The sequence below is a fragment of the Salvelinus sp. IW2-2015 genome, linkage group LG7 (assembly GCF_002910315.2).
Source record: "Salvelinus sp. IW2-2015 linkage group LG7, ASM291031v2, whole genome shotgun sequence".
Taxonomy (NCBI): domain Eukaryota; kingdom Metazoa; phylum Chordata; class Actinopteri; order Salmoniformes; family Salmonidae; genus Salvelinus; species Salvelinus sp. IW2-2015.
The window spans coordinates 7,731,860-7,751,542 of record NC_036847.1 but is presented as its reverse complement, the minus strand read 5'-3'; the positions used below and the strand labels follow the sequence as shown (position 1 = coordinate 7,751,542).

The 19,683-nt window shown below is 44.3% G+C and overlaps 1 protein-coding gene across 1 annotated transcript; it reads left to right on the top strand.

Annotated features, from left to right (window-relative positions):
- The first annotated feature begins 3,197 nt into the window (after positions 1-3,197).
- Positions 3,198-19,339, top strand: LOC111966308 (protein RCC2 homolog). Its single transcript, XM_023990830.3, has 11 exons — positions 3,198-3,321; positions 11,975-12,420; positions 12,639-12,732; positions 12,984-13,127; positions 13,490-13,710; positions 15,438-15,552; positions 15,705-15,871; positions 16,482-16,662; positions 17,441-17,619; positions 17,776-17,853; positions 17,985-19,339. Exons 2-11 carry the CDS (start codon positions 11,995-11,997, stop codon positions 18,087-18,089), a joined length of 1,710 nt encoding a protein of 569 aa, XP_023846598.1. The 5' UTR covers positions 3,198-3,321; positions 11,975-11,994; the 3' UTR covers positions 18,090-19,339.
- Positions 19,340-19,683: the final 344 nt, after the last annotated feature.

The following is a 19,683-nucleotide window of genomic DNA, read 5'->3' as shown; positions in this document are numbered from 1 at the left end:
TTTTCAGCGTCCCTCCAGAGATGTTCGATCGGGTTCAAGTCTGGGCTTCTGGCTGGGCCATTCCTTTTCTCAAGGACATTCTGAGGACTTGTCCCAAAGCCAACTCTGTGTTGTCTTGGCTGTGTGGCTAGGTCGGTTCTCTCTGTTGGAGGAGAACTTTCACCCAGTCAGAGGTCTGAGAGCTTTAGAGTAGGTTTTCAATCAAGGGATCTCTACTTTGCTACGTTCAACTCTTTCCCTTGATCGTCCTAGGTCTGCCTCCACCATGCTTCACCGTAGGGATGGTGCCAGGTTTCTCCAAACGTGACGCTTGCATTCAGGCCAAAGACTTCAATCTTGGTTCCATCAGACCAGAGAAATCTTGTTTCTCATGGTCTGAGAGTCCTTTAGGTGCCTTTTGGGGAAACTCCCGACTGGGCTGTCATGTGCCTTTTACTGAGGAGTGGCTTCAGTCTGGCCACTCTACCATAAAGGCCTGATTGGTAGAGTGCTGCAGAAGATGGTTGTCCTTCTGGAAGGTTCTCCCATCTCCACAGAGCAACTCTGGAACTCTGTCAGAGTGACCATCGGGTTCTTGGTCACCTACCTGACCAAGGCCCTTTTTCCCGCTTGCTCAGTTTGGCCGGGCGGCCAGCTCTAGGAAGAGTCTTGGTGGTTCCAAACTTCTTCCATTTCAGAATGGAGGCCACTGAGTTCTTGGGGACCTTCAATGCTGCAGACTTTTTTGGTACCTTTCCCCAGATCTGTGCCTCGACCAAACCGTCTCGAGCTCTACAGACAATTCCTTCGACCTCATGGCATGGTTTTTGCTCTGATTGTGCATGGTCAACTGTGGGAACCTTAAACATGGTGTGTGCCTTTTCCAAATCATGTCCAATTCATTTGAATTTCCACAGGGGGACCAAGTTGTCGAAACATCTCAACGACGATCAATGGATGCACACTGAGTTCAATTTTGAGTCTCATAAGCAAAGAGTCTGAATATTTATGTAAAATATAAGGTATTTCTATTTTTTTTATACGTTTGCTAAACTTTCTGAACCTGTTTTTTTGCTTTGGAAGCTTAGAGAGTAGGTCTATAATTATGCAGTGAGGAGGGATCTAGATTGCGCTTTTTAATGAGAGGTTTGGACCAGAGCCAGAGGTCAGACAGAATGTTGAGGCCCAACAGTATGCATAACCTCTTTAGTAGTCTAGTAGGGACCATGTCACAGGGGTAGGAAGAAGTCTTCACACCACACACGCTTACACTTGGTGACAGTTCCTTGCATTCTCGCCATTGACACTTCTGCCATATGCTACCTGGGTGTGTTACATTCTTCAGGGGTGTGTGGCAGATCCAGATATGTAGTACAGACTGATCCCGCAGGCAGGGAACCTCAAACACACAACACAGGATTCCTATCCTCTCACGCATGACAAATCATGGCAACTAATACTCTTACAATCAAAATGGCTCCCAACAACGGTGGACTTTCTATTTCTAAAGACACGCCCAGAGTATTACTGTGTTCAAAGGTCTTTATCTCAGAACGCTTAGCAACAAAACGGCTGTAGCAGAAATGCAAATGTTCTGATAAATGAAAGTGGTACCAGTGTGCTGTTTGAGGGGGCATATTACACTTTAGCTCTCAAACTCGGTGAGGGTCATTCCTGAGCTCAGGCCAAAGTAGTGCACTAATGTAGGAATATGGTGCAATTTTGGAAGGCATTTCTTATGAATAACTCAAGGCTTTTGGGAGAAAGATGGCCATAGATGGAGTGGTCTTATGATTAGACCCAGCAGGGAGAAGCCTACGTGATCTACGGTCAGTCAGAACAGTGCATGGATTGTTTGGCCGAAGGGAATCCCAGTCAGTGGCTGGCTCTATACTCCCACACCAAGGACATTACTCAATCAAAACCTCTATCCTGGTTCTGGATGTATGTCGTAAACAACATTGCCTCACTGCAGCAAGTAAAAACATACAATATATATAAAATTTCGTTTTTCACCCAAAAATTCACCCCAAAAGTTGTGTTGATAAACATGAACCAAATGTGCATCTTGCAGCACACAAAGAATGTTGTTTTGAAACTGGGGACCAAGTTTGACTTACTAAGGCTTGCTCTGTAAGCCTATCAAGTCACTTTCCTAAAATATGGAGGTCACCCCACCCCCATACCTTCCCCATCCTTCCTATTGGGGTCCAGGCTTTGTTGCAATGCGATGATACAGAGAGTAATGGACAGTCACAGCATGCCCAGGGGCTGTAGATGTCCTTTGTGCGGCTCCACTCTCACACAAACACGGTTAGCCCTGAGCTCCTGGCTCTAACCACACAAAGGCTGTCACTAGTTGCTGCTCCCACACTAGGATCAGGAAACGATCCTCTCTCTATGGTTTAGCGCTCTCCCTCTGTTTTCCCTCTCTCCCTGCAGTGCATTAACAGGCGCAGTCAAACACTACTGGGGGTACAAATACTCACAACACCCCATCAGCCAATCAGGAGCATAGGTTCAGCATTTCCACAATCACAGCTTTGTGTGAATCCTGGCACCTCATTCTCAAAACGTGGGCTGGGATAAGGAGAGAGCATTGTCAGAGGCAAGACTGGCACCTATAGGCCTTTACTAAGTAACACTGGCACAATGTATCAACTCTTATACTATTGAAGTCACATTAAGATTACCACTGTTCAAGTGTCAATTACTTGATGATACCCACTGATTCTTGAAAAATATTTGTATTTTTATTGTTTTACCTTACCCTATCATACAAATCTATAAGTTTTTTGCCCCATTTTTTGTATACATTATCTCCAATGTATAGCTCCAAATATGTTTCCAACGATCATGTCAGTCTAATTGACCTTCAGGCATTCTGAATTTCAGAGTGGTTACCCCTAAGCCTCATCCTAAATTTAGTAGTTTAGCAAACAAAGTGGCAGGGTCAGGCTGTTGAAATGAACACTTTCAAAGTATGTAATTCACTGACATTTGGCAATGAGTTCTAGTCAAGGATTTCCCCTTTCATTTTTGGCTCCAGCCTAAATAATCTCGAATTTGCATTTGTAAAAAAGTCCACTCTTGGATGGTATGCACATCCCCGTCACAAGAGGGCGACATGATACTTTGGTAGCTTCATGGGTTGTAGTTTTCTTTACATTTTCCAAGTCCATTTTTATTTTGTAGTACCAACCGGGCCGGCATGTCACGTCTCTGCACATATTTATATTTTAACAAAAAAGACAGACGACAAAGGGGGAGGGATCATAGCGATAAAGCAGAACATCAATCAAAAGATTTATAGGCCAGACATCCACAGCAAACGAATCCCAGGTAAACATTGAAACATATGTGTTACAACTTGCATCACAGGCTGTAACGTTAATATACATAAGGGAAAGTTGTACGTATTTTACGAGTTATAGCTTTTTGCATTTTACGACTGTAGTTAATTATAAACATAGGCAGTACCCATGTGGTTTCATCGAGCCGGAGACTGCAGATTCTTTTGTTAATTTTTTATTAACCTGAAGATGGACATGCAAGAGAGAAGGAAACCCCTCTGCAGACGTGTTAATTACTCACAGAATTAGAATGAAGATAATCGGAAGACTGGTTCCTATATAGTTCAATGAGCTTGTTACACAGGAATCTGAACAGATTTAGAGTAGTGGGTGTGCATTTGTAACGACGAAGAGTCGTTTTTATTTTTTTTCTATAAAGATATAATTTCGAATCGGTTTTTGTATTGACGAAACGTGAATAAATCCGGTGGAGGTGGTTGAGCAACACTGGGCTGTGACTGGAACAGAGATGGATGAAAAGGTAGGCAGGTTAGGAGTTGATGAGGACGTGATGGAGTGGAAAAAAGGTGGAGGTAGAGTAGTAAAAGGTTAAGAAGAAGAGTACGCCTGAGGAGCCTTTGCAGGTCTTGTGGGGGGAGAGTAGTGATGACGGAGGTTGGGTTCGCAGTGTTGTACTGAGAGAAGTGGCGTTCAAGGTGTTGGTGAAATTTAAGGACCATATTCAGATGATTTAATAGTCACAGGTACAGGTTGCAGGTGTGATTACAGGGTACAGTGGAAATCTTAGGATTCGAGCTCCAACATGCAGGACTAGTGAAAAAAATCATGAAAATGGTAAAATAACCAATATGCATAATAACAAAGGTGGCAGTGATGAATAAATACATTTCTATTGGGGTGGAGGCAGAGTAAGGACGTATTGAGGCTGATCATCCTCTTAATGTGACTGCGCTCCGCATTGTCCGCTCCTACGGTATTGTGGATCTGGGACAGCCGTGGGTCCGCTGTGTATGGTGTATTCTGCTGTCATGTTTTTAATGCTGGAATAATACGCTCTTTGTACTCTATGGACTTGAAGAAAGCGAGATTTTTTATTGGAGTTGGAATGACCATAGCATGATCATTGAGTGAAATAAAAACAAAAAAGTTATAATATACATATTAACAACTGCAACAGTGATGAATGTTATTATGGTGGGGGGGGGGTAGCGGGGGAAGGTCCATACAGGGAGTAGCATGGGAGGGGGAGCAGGTAGCTGACTAGTGGTGGGCTATTCAGCATCCTGAGGGTATAAACTGAAAGACTGGACAATAGTTTTTGCCATGATGCTGTGATGTGGGGGGAGAGATGTGTGGGGGAGAACATGCATGTGGAGATGGGGTCCAGTTAAAGTGCTGGTAAAAATCATCTGTCATCTGTCCTCGTTTGCACACACTCACTACCAACTTCAAAACTGCCTCTGGAAGCAATGTCAGCACAATAACTGTTCGTCGGGAGCCTCATAAAATGGGTTTCCATGGCCGAGCAGGCGCCACACAAGCCTAAGATTGTCGTGCGCAATGCCAAGCATCGGCTGGAGTGGTGTAAAACTCGCCGCCATTGGACTCTGGAGCAGTGGAAACGCTTTGTCTGGCGTAATGAATTATGCTTCACCATATGGCAGTCCATCGGACGAAGCTATGTTTGGCGGATGCCAGCAGAACGCTACCTGCCCGACTGCATAGTGCCACTGCAAACTGTAAAGTTTAGTGGAGGAGGAATAATGGTCTGGGACTGTTGTTCATGGTTCGGGCCCTTAGTTCCAGTGAAGGGAAATCTTAACGCTACAGTATACAATCGCATTCTAGACGATTTTGGGCTTCCAACTTTGTGGCAACAGTTTGGGTTTTTTGCCCCATTTTTTGTATACAATTAGTCTAAATGTATAGCTCCAAATATGTTTCCAACGATCATGTCAGTCTAATTGACCTTCAGGCATTCTGAATTTCAGAGTGGTTACCCCTAAGCCTCATCTTAAATTTAGTAGTTTAGCAAACAAAGTGGCAGGGTCAGGCCCTTTCCTGTTTCAGCATGATAATGCCCCCATGCACAAAGCGAGGTCCATACAGAAATGGTTTGTCGAGATCGTTGTGGAAGAACTTGCCTGGCCAGCACAGAGCCCTGACATAAACTCCATCAAACACCCTTTGGTATGAATTGGAACGCCGACTGTGAGCCAGGCCTAATCTCCCAACATCAGTGCCACTAATGCTCTTGTGGCTGAATGGAAGCAAGTCCCCACAGCAATGTTCCAACATGTAGTGGAAAGCCTTCCCAGAAGAAGAGTGAAGGCTGTTATAGCAGCAAAGAGGGGACCAACTCCATATTAATGCCCATGATTTTGGAATGAGATGTTTGACGAGCAGGTGTCCACATACTTTTAGTTATGTAGTGTAACTTGGGATCACAGGACTGACATGGGAAAATGTACAGGATGACCTCCATAAGATTATCAGTSCAGCCAGGAATCATGTATTGGTTAATTTTCATAATGGCGTTAATCCTTCAATGRAATGCCAGAAGTTTGATGGCTAATGGTGTCTTGAGGAGTTACCAGCCAAACCTGATGTGATATGTCTCCAGGTGACCTGGTTTAAACCTACTCTCAATTTTTGTATTACAAGGTCATGTTGCAGACTGTAGAGAGAGGGTGGCAGGGGAGGAAGAGGGTGTGCTTCCTTTATAAAGCAGGGGGATCCCATATAGGTGTGTGGGAGTTGAACAGGAGTATGTAGTGTTAGAGGTGTGGTTGGCAGTGGGGGAGAATATGGTAATAGTGAACTTTTACAACCCGTGTAAGAGACTAGAGTTGATGGCCCTTGGGAATGTAGAAGCTCAAGATAGGAGACGGGTAATGTGGTGTGGGGATGTTAGTGCTCATAGTACACTCTGGGGAGGATTACGGACTGATGTACATGGACAAGTGTTGGAGGAACTACTGGATGAGAAAGGGCTTGTGAGTCTTAATGCCGGCCGGGGGAATCAGGATTGACCCAGTAACTGGAAAGGAATCTGCTCTGGATCTTACTTTGATCTCAAGTTCAATGGCAGGCAGATGTAGTTGGGAGGTTTTGGAGGAATCTACAGGGGGTACGGATCACTATCCTATCAGGTGTACTGTAGGATTGAGGGAGGAAGATTCAGTAGGAAATGGATTGAGGAGATGGATATTTGGGGAAAGCGGAGTGGGCTTAGTTTCAGGAGTTGAGTAAACAGGAGCTGCCTAAGGTTGATCTCAATTCGGATATAGAAAGAGTTAATGATGCAGTAAGAGGAGATGCAGTAGGGGCGACAAGGCAGGTGATTCCTACGGGTACAGGGGGGAGAAAGAGTAACGCAGTCCCCTGGTGGAGTGAAGAGTGTAGAGAAGCAGTGAAGAGTAGCAACAGGGCTTTCAGAATGTTGAAATGGTCACATAATCACCAGCACCTGATTCAGTATAAACAAGCACAAGCACTAGTAAGGAGGATTATTAGGACAGCTAAGAGGGAGTATTGGCACCGGTTCTGTGGATACATAGGCAGGACCACTCCTATGGGGGATGATTAAGAGGATGAGTGGGGTCAGATGGGATCGGGATCTCCCTGTGCTGTGGGGAGATATGGAGATGGCTGATATGTTATCCCAGGCATTTAAGGTGCATTGTTAAAATAACGTGACGGCGGCGTCGGAGGAGAACATCCTGCGGTCCTGGATCAGAGGGAGATGGTGGGGGGTGCATTGAATGCCCCTTTTCCGTTGGCTGGGATGAAGAGAGCATTAGCTAAAGCTGGGGTAACATCTCCTGGGAAGGATGAGGCGTGTTACATCATGATGGCTCATCTCAGCGACACTGCAGTGAAGAAAGTATTGGGCCTTTACAATAAGGTGTGGCAGGAAGAGAAACTGCCTGGGAGTTGGAAGCAGGCTGTAGTGGTGCCGATACGGAAACCAGGGAAAGAGTCCTTTTAAGCTATAGGCCGATAGCGTTGACATCTCATGTATTTGAACTTATGGAAAGGATGAAATGGGAAAGGCTGACTTACTTTCTGGAGTGTAGAAGACTAATGTCACCAGATCAAAGTGGGTTCAGGAAAGGCAGGATCCTGTACTGTGCCTTGAGTCAGTCATACGGAAGGTACAGGCAAAAAGGAGGTGGTGGTAGCCGTTGTCTTTGATGTAGAAAAGGCTTATGATGTGGAAGGAAGGCCTACTCATCAAGCTGGATAACATGGGGTTTGGAGGAAGGGTTTTTAACTGGATCATGTATTTTMTTTTTGGGCAATCAATACAAGTGAGSGTGGGGAGCTCTGTCAGAAAGCTATAAGGTAGATAATGGTACATTCCGGGAAGTGTCATTAGTCCTTTGTTGTTCTCTATTATGATTGATGATGCATTCTCCCAGGTGAGACCTGATATTGGGAGGTCATTAATTGCGGATGATGGGGCACTGTCGAAGAGAGGGAGAAATATTACCCATACAGTCGGAAGAGTTCAAGAAGTGATTAGTGAAGTAGAGCAGTGGTCCCTCAGGTAGCTCTTCATGTTTTCAGTTGAGAAAACAGACTGTGTTTCTTTCTAGAAGGAAGGTTGGGGAGTAAAAATACTTGAAGTTGTATGGAAGGAATCTGGAGAGGGTGGGAGGGGTTTAGGTTCCTGGGGGTCTGGTTTGACACTCAAGTGACGTGGGCAGAGCATATTAACAGAGTACTTGTCAAAGGAAAGAAAATATTGAATGTGATACATTGCTTGTCAGGAATGGAGTGGGGGGCAGATAGAATGGTGTCAAATGATATATATAGTGCTGTTAAAGTCATCACGGGATTATGGAAGTATGGCATATGGATCAGCAGCTCAGACATCTTTAAAAAAGCTAGATGTWATCCAGCTTCAAGCCCTAAGAATATGTCGTGAAGCACTCAAGACCTTTCCGGTGGCAGCGATGCAGGTAGAGTTGGGAGAGATGTTGTTTAAAGTTAAGAAGACAGCTATACATGACCTATACCCAATAGGACAAGGACATAAGGTTACCCACGCTACAAAAAATGTACTCCTAGAACATTAACGAAATCTGAATACAATCGTTGGGTGGATAGGCAATGGCATGGCGAGAGAGATGGGGTTGTTTGGGAGGAAGTTGGGCCCCTCTGTGGTTCTTCCTACTATCCCACCTTGGTTTCTACCTCAGCCAGTGATTGATCTAGGGTTGATTGCGAGGGTAAGAGGTGCAGGGAGGACAGGTGCAACTTTTAGTGTTCCTGAGTTTAAGGTGGCAGTGACAAAAAGAGCAACGGATAATTTATCTGTTTGCACAATGGAGTTGTTGGCCAGAGTGGGTGGAGGAGGAGTAGTCTTCTGCTCTGACTCCTGTGCAGCACTGATGAGCCTAGCTTAATACATCCTGTCTGCTATGAGATGCAAATGATGAGGTTTTGCAGTACTTGTATAGGGTGAAACAGGTTGGGGGTATTTGTGATGTTCCTCTGGGTACCAGCTCCAGTGGGAGTAGAGGGGAATGAGGAGGTAGGTGGATGTTGTCACCAAGCAGGCTCTTTAACATCCTAATGTTGAGATGGAATTGTCAATCAGTAAAGCAGAAGCCAAGCGGTTTAATAAGAACAGTGGTTAAAAACAAATGGCAAGAGTTGTGGAACAGGGAGAGGAAGGGAAGACGCCTGTTTAAGATCCAGGAAAAGGTGGTGGCAGGGAGGTCCTCAGGCCGAGAGAGCAGGGAGGGAAGTGTAATCACAAGGCTCAATAGTACATTGAAATTGGTGGGGAAACATCTGACTAGGAGGTGTGATCATTGTCAGGAGGAGATGGAGACAGTGGAAAATGTTCTATTTTAGTGCCAGAAATACGGGAGGGAAAGGGAGTGATTGTTATTAGATTTGAGGGTGGCAGTAATTTGGGGTGGCAGGTAGCCTAGTGGTTASAGTGTTGGGCCAGTAACCAAAAGGTTGCTAAATCGAATCCCCGAGCTGACAAGGTAAAAATCTGTCGTTCTGCCCCTAGACAAGGCAGTTAACCCACTGTTCCTAGGCCATCATTGTAAATAAGAATTTGTTCTTAACAGACTTGCCTAGTTAAATAAAATAATTTAAAATAATGGGATTGAAGAGCCAGGATTCAGTGAACTGCTGGGGAAATCTTCAGGGGATATAGTAATTCCTTATGTATTTCGTTTCCTTAGATAGACGAGAATCTTGGGTAGGATTGAGACTTTAACTGTCTCTGGTCCACACTCCAGTCCAGTTGGTGGCGGTAATGCATCTTAAAATTGGTTGCCAACTGCCATATAAAATCCACAGAAGAAAATCTGAAGCCAAGAGATTTAGCAACGTTTTCATCTCACCTTCAACTTTTAGTTGGGGAAAGATAACGTTTTTCATCTGTGAATTAGCTAGCTAACTTTACTCAAGATGTGTCTTTGTTTAGAAATCGATAGCATACACTAGCTGGCCTTAGTAGCTGGTAGTAAAAACCGTGCATTGTGTGGCTATTTTCATATTTTTCCGGAGTTTAATAGTTGTCAGATAGGTAGTAGCCATTGATTATGCTAGCATGACGACAAAGAAATGCGGAGAAGACTGAGTGCTAGAATCCATTACTAGCTAATAAAAATCAAATCAAACTTTTTGTCACATGCACCGAATACAACAGGTGTAGACCTTACTGTGAAATGCTTACTTACAAGCCCTGAACCAACAGTGCAGTTCAAGAAAGAGTTAAGAAAATATTTACCAAATAAACTAAAGTAAAAAATTAACTAAAAAGTAACACAATAATATAAAAATAACGAGGCCATATAAAGGGGGTGCCGGTACCGAGTCAATGTACAGGTTAGTCGAGGCAATTTGTACATGTAGGTAGGGGTGAAGTGACGATGCATAGATAATAAACAGAGAGTATCAGCAGTGTACAAAACAAATGGGGGGGGGGGGGGTCAATGTAAATAGTCCAGTGGCCATTTGATGAATTATTCAGCAGTCTTATGGCTTGGGCGTAGAGGCTGTTAAGGAGCCTTTTCGTCCTAGACTTGGCGCTCCGGTACCGCTTGCCGTGCAGTAGCAGAGAAAACAGCGACTGGAGTCTGACATTTTTTGGGGCTTTCCTCTGACACTGCCTAGTATATAGGTCTTGGATGGCGGGAAGCTTGGCCCCAGTGATGGGCCGTAATGTAGCGCCTTACGGTCAGATGCCGAGCAGTTGCCATACCAGGCAACCGGTCAGGATACTCTTGATGGTGCAGCTGTAGAACGTTTTGAGGATCTGGGGACCCATGCCAAATCTTTTCAGTCTCCTGAGGGGGAAAAGGTGTTGTAGTGCCCTTTTAACGACTGTCTTGGTGTGTTTGGACTATGATAGTTTTTTGGTGATTTGGACACCAAGGAACTTGAAACTCTCGACCCGCTCCACTACAGCCCCGTCGATGTTAATGGGCCTTTTCCTGTAGTCCACGATCATCTCTGACCTCTTCCCTATAGTCTGTCTCGTCTGTGATCAGGCCTACCACTGTTGTGTCGTCAGTAAACTTAATGATGGTGTTGGAGTCGTGTTTGGTCATGCAGTTGTGGGTGAACAGGGAGTACAGGAGGGGACTAAGTACACACCCCTGAGGGGCCCCAGTGTTGAGGGTTGAGGTTCAGCGTGGCAGACGTGTTGTTGCCTACCCTTGCCACCTGGGGGCGGCCCGTCAGGAAGTCCAGGATCCAGTTGCAGAGGGAGGGGTTTAGTCCCAGGGTCCTTAGCTTAGTGATGGGGTTTGTGGGCACTATAGTGTTGAACGCTGAGCTGTAGTCAATGAACAGCATTCTCACATAGGTGTTCCTTTTGTCCAGGTGGGAAAGGGCAGTGTGGAGTGCGATTGAGATTGCGTCATCTGTTGGGGCGGTATGCGAATTGGAGTGGGTCTAGGGTATCCGGGAGGATGCTGTTGATATGAGCCATGACCAGCCTTTCAAAGCACTTCATGGCTACCGATGTGAGTGCTACGGGGCAGTAATCATTTAGGCAGGTTACCTTTGCTTCCTTGAGCACAGGGACTATGRTGGTCTGCTTGAAACTTGTAGTTATTACAGACTCGGTCAGGGAGAGGTTGAAAATGTCAGTGAAGACACTTGCCAGTTGGTCCGTGCATGCTTTGAGTACATGTCCTGGTAATCTGTCTGCCCCACGGCTTTGTGAGATGTTGACCTGTTTTACGGTCTTGCTCACGTTGGCTACCGAGAGCGTTATCACACAGTCGTCCATAACAGCTGGTGCTCTCATGCATGCTTCAGTGTCGCTTGCCTCGAAGCAAGCATAAAAGGCATTTAGCTCGTCTAGTAGGCTCGCATCACTGGGCAGCTCGCGTCTGGGTTTCTCTTTGTAGTCCGTAATAGTTTTCAAGCCCTGCAACATCCTTCGAGTGTCAGAGCCGGTGTAGTAGGATTCAATTTTAATCCTGTATTCACACTTTGCTTGTTTGATGGTTCGTCTGAGGGCCTAGTGGGATTTCTTATAAGTGCTATGACGTTACTAGCGCGAGTCGCTATTTTTGTGTATATGGACCTGATCATTGCAAAATGCGTGGTCAGCAGTTGAGGAAGAAGACTTTGGTTATGGTTGTATTGATATCACAATGCATGTCTGTTTTGTTTTCGCCCCAACTTTTCTCCAGTGACAAACATTGGCAGTAGAATGGTCCGTACTAAAGAGCTCAGTGACTTTCAACGTGGTACCGTCATAGGATGCCACCTTTCCAACAAGTCAGTTCGTCAAATTTCTGCCATGCTAGAGCTGCCCAGGTCAACTGTAAGTGCTGTTATTGTGAAGTGGAAACGTCTAGGAGCAACAACAGCGCAGCCGCGAAGTGGTAGACCACACAAGCTCACAGAATGGGACCGCCAAGTGCTGAAGCATGTAGCATGTACAAATCGTCCGTCCTCTGTTGCAACACTCACAACTGAGTTCCAAACAGCCTCTGGAAGCAAGGTCAGCACAAGAACTGTTCGTCGGGAGCTTCATGAAATGGGTTTCCATGGCCGAGCAGCCGCACACACGCCTAAGATCACCAAGTCAGGCCTTCAAGCAGTCACTGTCGCGGACAATATCAAGGAAAAAATAGTAAGTCCTCCTGACCTGCATAAGGTTGTCGAACATTGTTCAGTTAATCAAGGGAAGGGGTTTGTGATGTGACTATATAGAATTGTGGTTAATGTGAATAGAGAATGTAACAACATGTTATTAGTCACTTGTAAATCAAGGGTGCTTATGCAGTGCTAGAACAAAACATCAGGAKAAACGTTAAGATAAAGCTGATCCCTGTATTGTCATTTCTATAGAAACTTGACTTACCTAAAGTCAAAGGTCAACTGCTCATTTTCGGAGCCACCAACTGGGATCTCATCGGAAGGAAAGAGGTGCCAAAAGCACAAGGTATAACCCTGCCCAGTCCTSTACGTTGCTGTATGCAATACTCCACTCAGTTGTCCCTTAATAGCACTTGTGTCACCAACTTTGAAAGTAGTTTTTCCTGTCTTTCTACTGACAATCTTGAAGCAATCCTCATAATTGACTGCAGTATTGAACTGTTCCTGTTTCTTATCAAGTCAAACGTTAAAGTGCATTTAAAATTGCAACAGACTTTACGTTAAAATTGTGCTGTGTGTGTGTGTGTGGTCTCTCAGTGGCCTTCAGGAACCTAGGCCAGAACTTGTGGGGTCCTCACCGCTACGGCAGCCTGAGTGACGTGCAGGTCAGCAGTGTGGTGTCTGGGCCCTGTGCTGCCCACAGCCTCCTAATCACCACTGAGGGCAAGCTCTGGAGCTGGGGTAGGAATATATTACCGTAAATAGCTCATAGTTTATACTTGCATATACACTACCGTTCAAAAGTTTGGGTCACTTAGAAATGACCTTGGTTTATGAAAGAAAAGCAAAAAAGATATTCCATAAAAAATCTGCCGTTTCCAGCTACAATAGTCATTTACAACATTAACAATGTCTACACTGTATTTATGATCAATTTGATGTTATTTTAATGGACAAAAAATTGCTTTTCTTTAAAAAAACAAGACATTTCTAAGTGACCACAAACTCTTGAACGGTAGTGTATATGTCTCAAGATGTAATCATTCTAGCTTGAGTCCAGAAGAAATTGTCAAACTTAATTGACTTCTTTCTCTCTTTGTCAGGTCGAAATGAAAAGGGTCAGCTGGGTCACGGGGACACCAAGCGCCTGGAGGCCCCAAAGCTGATTGAGGCCCTCGCAGACGAAGTGGTGGTGGCTGCAGCCTGTGGACGYAACCACACCCTGGCATTGACWGAGGGTGGCACCGCCTACTCGTTTGGAGAGAACAAACTGGGCCAGCTGGGCCAGGGCAACCAAACAGATGCAGTCCTCAGTCCAGCCCTGGTAAGCAACATAAACCTTGAAAAAGAAAGGAGAGCCGCACGCTCTAGGAGCTCAGATCCCATAATTKAATTACCTAATAACCAACGTTTCGACAGACAAGCTGTCTTTATCAGGGTATAATGACAAACACTGCGGTAACTAGTTTATATAGTGTCAAAGGACACACACAAGTGTCTGTAGTCATGGCCGGGTGTGGCTTGATATCGTTGGTTAATTTACAGATATAAATAGAACATATAAAAAAACATAAATGGATAGCATGCGATCATAGATACAATTTGGCTACATAGGCCTAAAAAGATTTACAATGAATGGCAAAATCATAATGGCTTCAGATCAACGTCTACGTTGAGACCGAAGGGAGAAAGGGTCTTTAAATGAAAGATCCAGGCAGCCTCTCGTTTTAACAATAAATTGTCGGGGTCACCCCCTCTCGTAGGGAGGGTGACGTGTTCGATGCCGATATAAAGTAGGGACGAAATCGAGTGGTTCGCTTCCAAAAAAGTGGGCCGCAACTGGGTACGTCGAATTTTTGCACCTAATGGTGCTACGATACTTCGTAGTTTTAATTCACACATCGTTTTACCCACATACTTTTTACCACAAGGACAAGTTATAAGATAAATAAATGTCTAGTGGAGCACGTAATCACACCTTTGATTTGTTTCCCTGTTTGGGGTTGTTTGAAGGATCTACATTTGTAAGTGCCATTGCATTGAGCGCAGCCACTACACTTGTAGTTTCCATCTGGTAGAGGCACAAATAGACGTTGTGCAGAGATATTTTGTGGTGGTAAATCAGAGTTTAGCAATTGATCTCTGAGATTTCTTCCCCGCGAGAATACGACCAAGGGAGGGTCCAAAAACACATGACTGATACTGTCATCGGATCTTAGAATGTGCCAATGTTTGAACGATTCCCTTAATTTGTTCAGAGCACTTTGAATAGCGGGTAGTAAGAACACAAGAATGCTTATTTTTGGGAGACTGTCCTTGAAAGAGATCATGTCTCGATTTATTTAGGATTTYCTCAATGGCAGTATTAATATGACCGTTTTTGTACCCCCTCTCCTTGAATTTTCTTTGCGTCTAAGCCATATTTCGGTCAATCTGATTGTTTTTTGCAAATTCTTTTGATTTGACAGAATTGGCTGTAGGGAAACTGTTTTTCAAGGGAAGCAGGTGACAACTATCAGCCCTCAACAAACTGTTACGATCAGTAGGTTACCTGTAAAGATCAGTGTATAGAACATTATCCTAACACAAAATCAGAAGATCAAGGAAACTGATTTGACGTGTGTCAGATTGCATAATAAATCTCAGGTGCTCAGAACGAGAGTTAAGAAAATCCTGGAGCTGTTTTGCATCACCCCTCCATAGAACAAAAATATCATCAATGTACCGTTTCCAAATAATTATGTTAGGCAAGAAAACATGTTTGAGAGGATTGAAAATAGACTGTTTCTCCATGTAACCCACATACAAATTAGCATAGTTAGGAGCCATAGGGGATCCCATAGAAGTACCCTTCGTCTGAATAAAGTAATGATTTAGAAACATGAAATAGTTGTGTGTGAGTACTATTTCAGCCAATTTTATAATGCATGCACTGGAAGCAACATCAACCTCCCTATTCATCTGCCTCATTATTGTGGCTGATTTATTATAGGTTTAATATGGCCACATCCTGAGCCTGTGCTTATCAAAGCTTCTCCTATCCCCTCTCAGATCCAGTACAATGGGCAGCCCTTGGTCAAGGTGGCGTGTGGGGCAGAGTTCAGCATGGTGGTGGACTGCAAAGGAATCCTCTACTCGTTCGGGTGCCCAGAGTATGGCCAGCTAGGTATGTCCACAACTAACGAGCAGGACAGATTTAAACTTCTAAAAAAGGTTTCTCTAATGACACATTTGAAGAGTCACAACGACCCCTTCAAAAATCATTCTAGATCAAACACTGGCGTTGCACTTATTTTTGTCTTGTGTTTTGGGTCACAGGACACAACTCTGATGGCAAGTTCATTGCCCGSGCTCAGCGCATCGAGTTTGACTGTGAGACCATTGCACGCCGCGTGGCCATCTTCATCRAGAAGAGTAAGGACGGCCAGGTGACGCCTGTACCTAACGTGGTGGTCCGAGACGTCGCCTGCGGAGGCAATCACACGGTGAGGAGGGAAGACCAGGACCTGTATTCAGTCTTGCGATAAGAATGCTGACCTAGGATCAGTTTGCATTTTAGCATTAATGAAATAAAATGACTGTACATGGAGAACCTGATCCTAGATTAGCAGACCTAACTCTGAGGCGCTTTTATGAATATGGGCTTCTGATACCTACTGCCACAAATACCTGTGAGCAGAAATTTGCATTTTAGAAACAGAAATCAAAGAATGATATAGAACGTCTTGGCATCTCACGAATAGTGTTGGTATATATTAGTGATGACCCATCCCCCAACCTTTGCATAATCACTGAATGAAGAACATACATTTGAGTCATTCAACATACGCTCGTTATCCAGATCAGCTACAGTGTTCCCTTCATGTATTAAGTTGAATAACCTGGCAAGATGGAGACCTCTTATTCTGGTCCTTAATCTTGGACACTATAGGGAGCTCGAGCGGTCTGATAACATTTGGCACAGCCGTGTTTTAAAAGGGATAGTCACTCTAAAGTATGAGTTTTCACTTATATTGGCTGTAGTTGATTTGCAAATTAGGTTTTTTTCTTCTCACTTTTTTGTTAGCTGAGGTATGTATAACTGTGTTGTCCAGGCTGATATTGGACTCCCAGAAGCGGGTGTTTTCCTGGGGCTTTGGTGGTTATGGACGGCTGGGTCACACGGAGCAGAAGGACGAGATGGTGCCCAGACTGGTGAAGCTCTTTGACTTCCCCAGGCGCGGGGCATCCCAAATCTACACTGGCTATCAGTGCTCCTTCGCTATAAATGAGATGGGTATGGGACACAATGCTTAACCCCTTGAATGTCGCACTGATGAGTAAATCTCTTTAGAATTATTTTATTTATCACCCCTATTATCAATTTATACCACTGTAAACCAAGAATACTACTGTTACTTCCCCAAGTCTGTTGCTCTACCTGATATACACTCTGTACAAAACATGTCTCTTTCCATGACAGACTGACCAGGTGAAAGCTGCGATCTCTTATTGATGTCACCTGTTAAATCCACTTCAATCAGTGTAGATGATGAGGTCTGGTTAAAGAAGGATTTTTAAGCCTTGAGACAATTGAGACAAGGACTGTGTGTATGTGCAAGACAAAATATTTAAGTGCCTTTGAACAGGTTATGGTAATAGGTGCCAGGCGCAACGGTTTGAGTGTGTCAAGAACTGCAATGCTGATGGGTTTTTCACGCTCAACAGTTTCCCATGTGTATCAAGAATGGTCCACCACCCAAAGGACATCCAGCCAACTTGACACAACTGTGGGAAACTTTGCAGTCAATATTGMCCAGCAGCCCTGTGGAACGCTTTCGACATCTTGTAGAGTCRATGCCCAGAAGAACTGAGGCTGTTCTGAGGGCAAAAGGTGGTGCAAGTCAATATTAGGAAGGTGTTCTTAATGTTTTGTTGTGTATGTTGTAGTGATTTCAGGGCGTATCCCAACTGTGAACCTAGCATCTGTCAGTCTAAACATTACGCCAAGAGTTGGACAAATTTTGCTAGTGTTTTTTGATAAGGAAGCTACAATATTAACATTTTGRGTYCAGGAGGGCTGTTTTTCTGGGGGGTCACCAARACCTCGCGGGAGTCTACCATGTACCCCAAGTCCGTGCAGGACCTGTGTGGCTGGAAGGTCCGCAGTCTGGCGTGCGGGAAAAGCAGTATKGTTATCGCTGCAGACGACAGCACCATCAGCTGGGGACCCTCCCCCACCTTTGGGGAACTGGTCAGTTTTAATTGGTGTATTTATAAAGCAGACTTCTCGCACCCAAAGTGCTGTACCATTATAGAAATGTACTTGTGTGCTCGAAAGACTGCTGAATTGGCACACCTCTTCTGGCTTCTCTACCTGTTATGACATGGGTTTTGTGATTTGTTACAGGGATACGGAGACAACAAGGCCAAGTCCTCCACTACTGCTCAGGAGGTGAAGACCCTGGATGGAGTTTACACTGAACAGGTGTGGAGCAGCAACAGAGAATGAAAACAGTGATGAATTTGAATTCCCACTTATGTAATCTGTAGATGGGAACTGCATTTAGGTGCATGTTCACTCTTTGGGCTGAAACATTTGGGTGTTTGTGGTTGCAGGTGGTGATGGGATACGCACACTGCCTGGTCATCGCCAGACAGGATACTCCACAGGAACAAGAGAAGCTCAAGAAGCTGCCAGAGTACAACCCACGCACGCTCTGATAGGGCACCATCCAGCWYCCTRACCWTTTGTCAACAGATTCTCTCCAGAATGCACCTCCCCTTTAGGTCACCTTTGTAAGGCTTGATGGATGGCTGGGGAGGGTGGGCTCTTATGAATATGTATGCAAACACTTCAAAAAACAAGTCAGTTCTTTTTGTGTTTGTTCCCAAAGACCAATTACATTTTCTTTGTTCATGAAGTCCATGGCAGTATTACTCTTTGTCAGGTCGATCTGTATGCATTGTCAGAACACAATCGGGATCTGAGACATTGTGCCATCAAGTTGATGCTCTCCGGCCATTGACTTATGTTACATTCTTTGGTTAATCTCTTCACTTGTATGATTAAATGTTGGTGTTGAGGATGCGRAACTGTCCCTCAGGCCAGTATCTGCTTGTCATTCCAGACTTTRTTCACCTCAGTGACTCCTTTTAGCCTGGGAATCCAGGTGTGGGCACTGCAATCTTGGCAATGAAAACCAGCATGAATGTGGTTTTGCGACTCTCTTTTAGTGCAAATGGTTAACAGGGTGTGGTTATCCTAGTTTTAAATCAAGACTGGTTGTTTTTCTTAATTTGTTTTGGTGTCTGGGTCAGAAGGCCTGCATGTTTTTTACATTTCAAATGTGGAAATGGTAAAGGTTAATTAAATTGGTTGATTTTGTTCAGTCTGTTCTGACATTGCCTTCCCCCCGCTTCAAGAGGGGTTAAAAGCTATTGTTGGCCAGTAAATCTTGTCAACAGCCTGGTTTTGACCACTGTATGTAGCAGTTAGTATGCATCCATCTGCTGACCAATCATCCACCGTATTTTGGATGAGCTAGTAGATGACTGGGATCGTACAGATGGGCAAGTTTCTTGTACATACCGATGATGTGCACGCCATGGCTTGATTTCGGGTCATACTTCTAGCACCAATCTGATTTAACTAATTCTGACAGGCAAATTTCCCCATTTACAAATGAGCATATCACACCGTACAKAGGTTCTGAGCTGCCAAATACTTGAGATTCATGATTTACAGATGGTTATGCTGGATTAACATTGTGGAAGGTTGACTGTTGTCTGCATTTTGGGAGTTATGGCTWGCTGAATCTAGTGCCTTCAGAAAGTATTCATACCTGTTCACACAGTTGTTTCAGCCTGAATGTAAAATGTATTACATWGTTTTTTTACACTTGTATACAAACACCCCATAATGTCAGAATTGTTTAAATTTMTACAAATTAAATAAAAATGAGAAGCTTAAATGTCTTGATTCATAAGAATTCCACCCCTTTTATGGGAATCCTAAATAAGTTCAGGAGTAAAAATGTGCTTAAGTCACAAGTTATGTATAACATGATTCTTTAATGACTGCCTCATCTCTGTACCCCACACATACAATTATCTAAGGTCACTCAGTTGAGCAATGAATTTCAATTAAAGACCAGGGAGGTTTTCCAATGCCTCGTAAAGGGCACCTATTGGTAGATGGATAAATCTGACATTGAATATCCCTTTGAGCATGGATAAGTTAATGACACTGAATGCTGTATCAATACACCAGTCACTACAAAGATACAGGCGTCCTTCCRAACTCAGTTGCCGGAGA